This window comes from Mustela erminea, chromosome 10 (genome assembly GCF_009829155.1).
Source record: "Mustela erminea isolate mMusErm1 chromosome 10, mMusErm1.Pri, whole genome shotgun sequence".
Lineage (NCBI taxonomy): Eukaryota > Metazoa > Chordata > Mammalia > Carnivora > Mustelidae > Mustela > Mustela erminea.
In genome coordinates, this window is record NC_045623.1 from 3484154 (window position 1) to 3494239 (window position 10086).

General features: G+C 39.6%; 1 protein-coding gene across 1 annotated transcript; it reads left to right on the top strand.

The window, feature by feature from the left end:
- The first annotated feature begins 5220 nt into the window (after positions 1 to 5220).
- On the top strand, positions 5221 to 6850 carry LCE6A (late cornified envelope 6A). Its single transcript, XM_032303325.1, has 2 exons — positions 5221 to 5571; positions 6055 to 6850. Exon 2 carries the CDS (start codon positions 6076 to 6078, stop codon positions 6319 to 6321), a length of 246 nt encoding a protein of 81 aa, XP_032159216.1. The 5' UTR covers positions 5221 to 5571; positions 6055 to 6075; the 3' UTR covers positions 6322 to 6850.
- Positions 6851 to 10086: the final 3236 nt, after the last annotated feature.

Here is a 10086-nt window from a genome sequence, read left to right on the forward strand (position 1 = left end):
CCTCAATGTGAGAAAGGAAAACATCAAAATCCTTGAGGAGAACACAGGCAGCAACCTCTTTGACCTCAGCTGCAGGAACTTCTTGAAACATTGCCAAAGGCAAGGTAAACAAGGGCAAAAATGAACTATTGTGACTTCATCAAGATCAAAAGCTTCTTCACAGCAAAGGAAACAGTCAACAAAACCAAAAGAGAACTGAAAGAATGGGAGGAGATATTTGCAAACTACATATTAGATAAAGGGCTAGTATCCAAAATCTATAAAGAACTTATCAAACTCAACACCCAAAGAACAAATAATCCAATCAAGAAATGGGCAGAGGACATGAACAGACATTTCTACAAAGAAGATATCCAGATGGCCAACAGACACATGAAAAAGTGCTCCACATCACTCAGCAGCAGGGAAATAGAAATCAAAACCACAATGAGATACCACCTCACACCAGTCAGAATGGCTAAAATTAATAAGTCAGGAAATGACAGATGCTGGTGAGGATGGGGGAACCCTCCTAAACTGTTTGTGGGAATGCAAGATGATGCAACCACTCTGGAAAACAGCATGGAGGTTCTTCAAAAGGTTGAAAACAGAGCTACCCAATGACTGAGCAATCGCACTACTGGGTATTCACCCTAAAGATACAAATGTAGTGATTCAAAGGGGCAAGTGCACCCAAATGTTTATAGCAGCAATGTCCACAGAAACCAAACTATGGAAAGATCCTAGATGTCCATCAACATTTGAATGGATAAAGAAGAAGTAGTGTGTATATATATATATATATATATATATATATATATATATATATTAGAATACTATGCAGCCATCAAAAGAAATGAAATCTTGCCATTTTTGATGACGTGGATGGAACTAGAGGGTATTATGCTGAGTGAAATAAGTCAATCAGAGAAAGACAATTACTATATTTTCTCCCTGATATGAGGAAGTTGAGAGGTATTCAAGGGGGATTGGGGGTTAGGATAGGAAAAAATTAAACAAGATGGAATCAGGAGGGAGAGAAACCATAAGAGACTCTTAATCTCACAAAACAAACTGAGGGTGGCTGGGTGGAAGGGGGTAGGGAGAGGGTGGTTGGGTTTTGGACATTGGGGAAGGTATGCATGATGGTGAGTGCTGTGAAGTGTGTAAGCCTGGCAATTCACGGACCTGTACCCCCGGGGCTAATAATACATTGTATGTTAATTAAAAAAATAAAATAAATTTTTAAAAAATTAGAAAAATCCCAAATGCACAAGCTAACCTTAAACCTAAATAAAAGATCTGGAGAAAGAATAGCAAATAAAGCCTAAATCAACCAGGAGAAGAGAAATAATAAATATTAGAGCAGAAATCAATGAAATAGAAACAAGAGGAACAGTACAACAGATCAACAATACTAGAAGCTGGTTCTTTGAAAGAATTAATACAATCAATAAACTCTGGCCAGACTTATGCAAAAGTAAAGAGAAAGGACCCAAATTAATAAAATCATGAATGAAAGGGAAGAAATCATGACCAATATCAAGGAACTAGAGAAAATTATTAGAACTTATTACCACAGCTATATGCCAACAAATTAGGCAATCTGGAAGAAATGGACGCATTCGGGACACTTATTAACTACCAAGATGGAAACAGGAAGAAACAGACAAGCTGAACAGACCAATATCGTCAAGAAAATTGAAAGAGTAATCAAAAACCTCCTAAAAATCAAGAGCCCAGGACCAGATATTTTTCCAAGGGAATTCTACCAAACATTTTAAAAAAGAAATTATATCTATTCTACTGAAATTGTTCCCAAAAAGTTGAAATGGAAGGCAAATTTCCAAACTCCTTCTATGAAACCAGCATTACTCTGATCCCAAAACCAGACAAAGAGCCCCTCAGAAAGGAGAATTATAGACCAATATCCCTGATGAATATGGATGCCAAAAAACACTTAACAAGATACTAGCCAATAGGATTCAACAGTACGTTAACCATGACCACATTAGTACCATGACCAGGTGGGGTTTATTCCTGGGATGAAAGGATGGTTCAGCATTTGCGAATCAATCAACATGATGGATCACATTAACAAAAGACAAGACAAGAACTATATGATCCTCTTAATTGATGGAAAAAAAGCATTTGACAAAACACAGCATCCTTTGCTGATTAAAACTCTTCACCTAGGTGGCTCATTTGGTTGAGCAACTGCCTTAGGCTCAGGTCATGATTCCGGACTTCCGGACTTCCAGGATCGAGTCCCGCATTGGGCTCCCAGTTCCTTGGGGAGTCTGCTTCTCCCTTTGACCTTCTCCTCTCTCATGCTCTCTCTCACTCATTCTCTCTGAAATAAATAAACAAAATCTTAAAAAAAAAAAAAAAAAAACCTCTTCAAAATACAGGGATAGAAGCAACATACCTCAATATCATAAAAGCCATCTACTGCAGGGATTTTTGAAGACCTAATAACTGGTATGTGCATTGGCCTTCTGCATACACTGAAAAAGGATAGGAAATATATGAGACATATCCTCATGCTTGAAATGTCTTCAATCTCACATAAAAATATGCACAATAATGAATTACATGTATGACAAGCAATAAAGCCTCTGGAAGCTTCTCTTGGTCAGACATTATCAAGGAATGCATTTCAGAGGACATAGGGTTCATATTGGTGCTTGGAAGATTTTCCAAAGGTAAAGAGTAGAGGGGAGGATATTCTTAGAAGAAAATCAAGTACAAAAAAAAAAAAAAAGAAGAAGAAGATAGACAGCCAGAAATAAAGAAAGAAGGGAAGGAAGGAAGGCAGGAAGGAAGGAAAGAAAGAAGGAAGGATGGAAGGGAGGGAGGGAAGAAGGAAGGAGCAAAGGAAACATCTATTGCTTAGAGGAATAAGGTCAAAAATTGGGACTGGGAATGAGAAGGGGTGGATAATTCTCGGAGATGGGCTTCTGTGCCCAGACTAGTATGAGATGCTAATAATAGCAGGAGCAACAATATTCAAAATACTATCAAATTTTGGTTTGGTATATTTAAGCTGACTAGTTCCATTTTCAGCAATCAGAATTTGCCTGTCTCTCTGTTTGGTCATCTTTCACATACTGTCTTATGTTATCTATTAATGTGTAATGTGTCTGCATTATCTCTAGAGTGAAAGCTCTGAAGCACAAGACAGGGATCTTACTACTTCTTATATCCTGGACACAGTAAGTTCTTAGCAAATATCAAATCAGAAAGTCATGACTATAGCCACCTGAGCCAGGGAGAAATGGAGTGGCACTGGAAGGAGGCCCATGTCTGAGATCTGCCATGAAACTTACTGCACTTGGAAGTCTAGTAGGATGGTGGACCACTCAGGGACTTCAAGGTGGCTTACTTCAGGGAATGGGCAAAGCTAGATGCTGCTCTCATCCACTGAAAGTGTTAATTCAGGTGGGTCAGTCCCCAACTGCATGATGAACTTTGTTGTACTGAAAATGACTGGACTCTGAAACTTCAAGAGGCAAGCATTATGAGCAGGGGTCTGGGGGACCTAGAGAGGAAGCAGGGATGTTCATCCAGAGAGGAACCTCCAAGAAGAGTCCTTAGCCCTTGGTTAGGGTTTGTAGGGTTGGGTAGTTTTTAGTTAACCTTAAAGAAACACATTTGAGGTGCATAAAGTGTCAGAGTGCAGGCTTATGTGGTATGAGTCCAGCTGGGGAAAAGGAGCCACTGATATATTAAGACAAGAGTTACTCTGCTCTCCCAGTGCTTAGTGTCCATGACAACTTTCTGAAGAGCAGGTAGGTTTCCTTTTGATACTTGATAGGGAGGAGAAGTGAAAAGGAAGAGGAGAGAGAGGAGGGTGAAGGAAGTAAGGGAAGAAGGGGTCAGATCTCTGAAGCACCTAACTCAGGTGGTCCCAGGGTTCTGTTCTAATAGACTGAGAAAGACTTCATACCATCTCCCACCTTCTCTATTGTCTATCCTTTCCTCTATTCTCATTGTACTACCCATACCATCTCTATTTCACTTACAAGAAATCTCCTCTCCCTTCAACCAAACTACATGTCAAAGACTGCTTGCCCCTGGTAGCCTTCCCAAATGAAGCAGGTAGACCCTGATAGTCATGTCCTGCTGGATTAGCTCCAGTAGCTTCTCCTCTGATCTTGTCTCACTCTCCACACTGGTTAGGTCCTTATCTGCCACTGTGCAGCCCAAGCTTCTTCACCTTTGTCCTATGTATGACTTAAAGTCTTTGAAGACAGCCCCTATAATCAGAATTTTCTTCTCGTTGCTCATCTTTTTCACTTATTCACCTGTTTCCTGAGTACCTATTGTGTGGTAGGCACTGAGAACACAGAGGCAAGAAAGACACTGTTCCTACCACAGGAGTTTAAATAGGACCTTTTCACTTAGCTGGCATGTGTGCAGCAATTCTGAGAGAGATACCTCCAGAAGTGAGGGACCATATTTCAAAGAGACTGTTCCCACCCTAAGCATAGGCAAAATGTGCTGATATCAATTTTCATAGAAAATAAAGAAAATTTTTTCATGCTGCAGAAAGCTTTTCCTTGGGATCTCCCAATAATTACATAAAAACTCCCCTTTGCATGACGAGATAGCAGGGTTTATGAATATCTTACTTTCCACACTTTCCTCAGCCGGATCTGTAAGGTGAGGCACCCCCACCCATTTCTCTGTACTATTTATAGAAGGACGTTCCCAGAATCCTTAGGTGTGGATGGTGAACACAAGAGATTGAGATTTGAGCCACAGAACAAAAATGAGTGTGTTTTGTTTTCTCCCTATTTTTTGTTCTCCCCAAATAGTCTATTTTAATGTCATATAGATTACTCCATTCTTAATGAGCATCTTCTTTATGTCAGGGACAGTATCAGCTTCTAGGAATTTAGAAGTGATAAAAGACAAGGTCCTGTCATCAAGGAATTGTGTAATAAAGTTGATAGGACAAATATGTAGGTCACCTTGGTCATAAGCAGCTATAAAGGCTATGAGAAGTGTCTCTGACATTCAGAGTAGGGAGGACTTGGATGTGGCCTGTTGGACCAGGCAAGTCATCAAGGAGGTGGTAGCCTTGAGCTGAGTGGTAGAAGACATGGATGAAGAGAGGGGGTGGAAAGAAGGGTTTTCATCAGACTTGGGTGATACTGGTCCTTCCCCACCAGTCCTAGCGAGATCTCCACAGTGATCAGATCCCTCTCAGTCCACGGAGACTTAGCCAGTGTACCCAGTCCACTCAGGCCACACTGAAGGTCACAGTCTCTGTTCACTCATTTTCAAGGGTTTCCCTTTGGCCCACATCCTGCTGTATGCCACTGAGGAATTCAGACCTGGGAATTGTGAAACATCTGCATAAATAGTCCACGCACAGCTGCCCTCCAATAATATGTAGCCTGAAGGCTTCAGTGGAGGATGGATAAAAGGCCTCCAGACTCCTCTTCCTGGAATGATTTGTCCACACATCCTTCTCTAGGGTGAGGCTACCTCTGGGTGAGGAAACACTTGCATGTCCCTCACTCAGATGCTGCCAAGGCAGGCCTGATCTCTCCTCTGCTTCTGCCCAGCGAGTAGATAAGCCAGGTAAGAGAGCTTTGGGGCAGGGAGAAGGGAAGGGAAGTGGTCCCTACAAAAGACCTCAAATGATTTAACATGGGAAAAAGTAATAGAAGTCAGAGGGTTAAAGAAGCGGAGAAGATATACCCAAGCTTAGCAATCTCAGGACAAAGTAAGACTGAATGAAGAAAAAGAGTAGAGATTCGTTATTCCTTTACATCTGACCGTGGTGGACCCTCGTCTGGGAAAGTAGACAGTCTGTCCAATTCAGCTGCACTTTGTTCAAGAAGAGGATTTAGTTAATAGCTTGGTTGTTGGTGGGTGGGTCCCCTGGGAGTTCCCACCATGGCTTACTCCTGAAATGTACCCACTCAGAGCCATTTCTGTCCCTCCTAGGATGGATTTAGCAGATTGTAAATGCCAGCTTTATTTTGACAGCTCCAGCCCATGGAGAAAAGAAACAGATAACTCAAGGACCTGACTTAATTGAATTCTCTTTTTGCCTTCCAGCTTCCACTCACTAGCCCACTGATGTCACGACAGAAGCAGGAATCCTGGGAGCCCCCTAGTGCTCCCAAATGCTCACCTCGACAGTGCTCAAACACCTCCCTGGCTCCCTGCTCTGCTCCTTGCTGTGACCTCTGTTCAGGAGGCTACAATTCTGGTTCCCAAAAGCCCGGGGAGCAGAGCCCTGGTGGCTCTCAGAGGGCTCACCGCAAGAAGCCCCGCTGCCTCAGTGGTGGCACAGTCTACCACATCAAAGAGGAGGAGTGCTGAGGTAAACAGCCCAAAGGAGAGGGACATAGGTACAGTGGCTCTCTCTCATCCACCTTTCTGAATTCACGCTGCTGGGAAGCTCAGGCTTGCCCCCTCTATTTAGGGCTGGGAAACACTTTCTGGTCCCCATAAGCTGCACTCCTACTTCTGTCTATGCACTCAGCTCAGCCAACAACATGGAGTCAGAGCCCTGGCTGCTGTGAATCCCTGAGGTCACCTGAGGGGCTAAGGCTTCTACAGGTGGATGCTGCCCCTTCTTTCCTTCCAAGATGTTGACTGGTATTGCTTCAGAAACACATGGTTTGAGATTTCTGTCTCAGCATCCTTGTAGCCATCAACCTATGTCACTGCAGAATCCTTACATTGAAAACTTTTGAGTGACAAGTGTGCTGAGCACCTACTCTATATTGTGCTTTGTGTTACCAGATGTAATAGGAAATTTATCCCTGTTCTAGAAAAGCTTACAATCTCATGGGAGAAACAATGTACATTGTATACTGTAATATGCAGACTAATAAATATAATTTTAAGGTGATTGACATACTTCTTTTTTTTTTTCTCACTTTGTGTGAACTCAAAAGGGGAAAAGAGTATAAAATGTCAAGGACAGAAGGGAAAGACTCATCCTGATGGGGTAGATCAGAAGTGGTTTCCTTGGAAGGAGAACTCTGAAGCAGAGAGAACATGTTGTTTGGGGAAGAACAACCTTCAGGGTAGGCAGCATTTCAACAGCGCTTTTAAAGATAAGCAGACTTTGGTGTTGGGGATGAAACAAGGATGAGGATCTTTCCAGGTAGAAATGATACTTTTCATGTGCAAGTGGGATACTTCCCATGGCATGGTTTTCAACTTGGCTAGACTGCCGGGAGCGAGATGATCATATGAAATAGCTCATAAGCCAGGTATGAAACTGCAACTCCCAAAGCACTATTGCCCTGGGGTGGAGAGGACCTGAGATAAAGCAGAGGGACCTGGCAGGGCTTGAGGTTCAACACAGTTGCATATCGGTATAAGTTCTAGGTAATAATTTTTAGTTGATTCTCATTTTCTAAAAATGTGTTTTTTACCCAGTCCAGCAGATTCTATTTCCCAGCCTAAGAGCAAAGAATCAGCCTATGATTCCCAAAACATAAGATGTCAATTTTCACAGCTTAGCAATCCTTCTGATGGCTGGAACCTTGTTTTTGCCTCTGCTATGATTTGTATCTCTATATAAGCATATATAGAGAGCATAATTTTATATAATTATAATTTTGAATGTGTAATTATTCTCACTATACAAATGCTGCACACCTGTATAAAGATGTTTTATTGTAAATAAGCATAAGGAAGATGATAAAAACCAACCAAAATCTTTTTTTAAATTAATTAATTAATTAATTAGCATATAATGTATTGTTAGCCCCAGGTGTACAGATCTGTGAATCGCCAGGTTTACACACTTCACAGCACTCACCATAGCACATACCTTCCCCAAAGTCTATAACCCAACCACCCTCTCCCTAGCCCCCTCTCCCAGCCACCCTCAGTTTGTTTTGTGACATTAAGAGTCTCTTATGGTTTCTCTCCCTCCTGATTCCATCTTGTTTCATTTATTCTTTTCCTCCCCACCAAACCCCAACCCCCCATGTTGCTTCTCGACTTCCTCATATCAGGGAGATCATATGATAGTTGTCTTTCTCCGACTGACTTATTTCGCTAAGCATAATACCCTCTAGTTCCATCCACGTGTCACAATTGGCAAGATTTCATTTCTTTTGATGGCTGCATAGTATTCCATTGTATATATATACCACATCTTCTTTATCCATTCTTCTGTTCATGGACATCTAGGTTCTTTCCATAGTTTGGCTGTTGTGGACATTGCTACTGTAAACATTTGGGTGCACATTCCCCTTTGGATCACTACATTTGTGTCTTCAGAAGACCAACCAAAAATCTTATCACCCTAAAATAACTACTAATAATTTCAGGATCTATTTCCAAACCTCATAAAAAAAACACAAAATAGGATCATTTCAGAATACTTTGTAACCTGATGTTTTACTTAACAGTACAATGTTAATACACCTTACATGCTAATAAATATTGATCAACATTATTATAGTCCATCCTGTGAACGCACCATGATTTGTGTAGTTTCCTGATTTGGGGCACTTACATTGCTTCCACATTTTTGCTGTCTAAATAACAGTAAAATAAACATTCTCATTGGTGATTATTCTTAGTAATTTTCCTAATATAAATTTTTAGAATTGGAATTCTAAAATTGTCAAAGACTATGAAGACTTTTTTCAAACTCTCTCAGAAGATTGCATCTTAAAGGCAATGAAAATGTCTCCATTTAAGAAAATCATTTTGGAGAAAGGGATTTATTTTGTTCAAGAGCAAGAGTGAGTACTATGTCAAAAAATTACTCTAGTTATGGGCACCTGGTGGTTCAGTCATTTAAGTGTCCAACTCTTGACCTTAGCTCAGGTCATGATCTAGGGGTCCTGGGACAGAGTCCTGCATGGGTTTCTGTGCTCATCAGGGTGTCTGCTTGAGATTCTTTTTCCTTCTCCCCTTGCTTCCCTCCTCCACCACCACCACATGCACACTCTCCCTCTATCTCTCAAATAAATAAATATTCTAAAAAAATACTCTAACTAAAGAAAAAAAAAACACTTTCTGAGAAACTGGGAAAATATCTATCCATTTTACTGTCAGGAAATCTATACTTTAAAAAAGATTAAATGCTTTCTCTTATTGAGGGAAAAAGGATGCTATTTGTTGAATAAAGCAAGGCCTTATGAATTTTGACATACCATTGCTTGAAATTCCATACTTAGCTGATAAGCTTTAAATATCCTTAGTTTTGTGAAGTGTGTAAACCTGGTGATTCACAGACCTGTACCCCTGGGGATAAAAATATATGTTTATAAAAAATAAAAAATTAATAAAAAAAAAAGTTAACTTTAAAAAAAAAAAATCCTTAGTTTTAGATGTTCAGTTATGTTTGTGTGAGAGAATTCTGCGGGAAAAATCTGATTTTTCCCTAAGGAAAAAAAAAATCAATATTTGGTTGATTGTGCAAAGCTTAATATGTAAGAATGTCTTTTTTTCCCTATTTTTTTAAAAATTTCTGTTCTTTACTGAACATGTAGATTCACCAAATAACAATTTTAAAGAAAAGTTTTGACAGAAACAAATTTTCTTTGACAAGAGTACTATTTAATAATTGACCTACTCAGGTCCGCTAATCAGTACTTGGATTCCCTTCAATAATTGTTCACCTTATATATTATTGCATACTACACTGTTTAGTCTGTATCAAATTGATTTTGAAATTTCTACATCAAAAAAATGTAGTGATTTGATCATTAGTTTTCTTCATAAAGTCTGCATTTGACATCCTCACACTTTCAAAATATGTCTGTACATCAAAAATGTCAATATTATCAGTGTCTTTTTTGGTGTGGTTTCAGTATGGTTTCATTTTAATATTGCACATGTACCTTTGTTTTATAATAAATGATTAAAAATGCAGACTTCACATTTTGTACAAAATGTCCTATATCGAAAATCTTACATTTATAGGGATAGTCGAAATAGGTAAGTGGCACCACCAGGGTTTTGTTTTGTTTTAATTTGCTTTTGTTTTGTTTTACTATATCTAACATCATACTTTTAACAAATGTCAAGTAGTTCTACATTTTTAACATTTTCTAGTTAGAAAATTTCATTTTGACATTTGATATTTAATATGCTATTTTGTCTAATTTT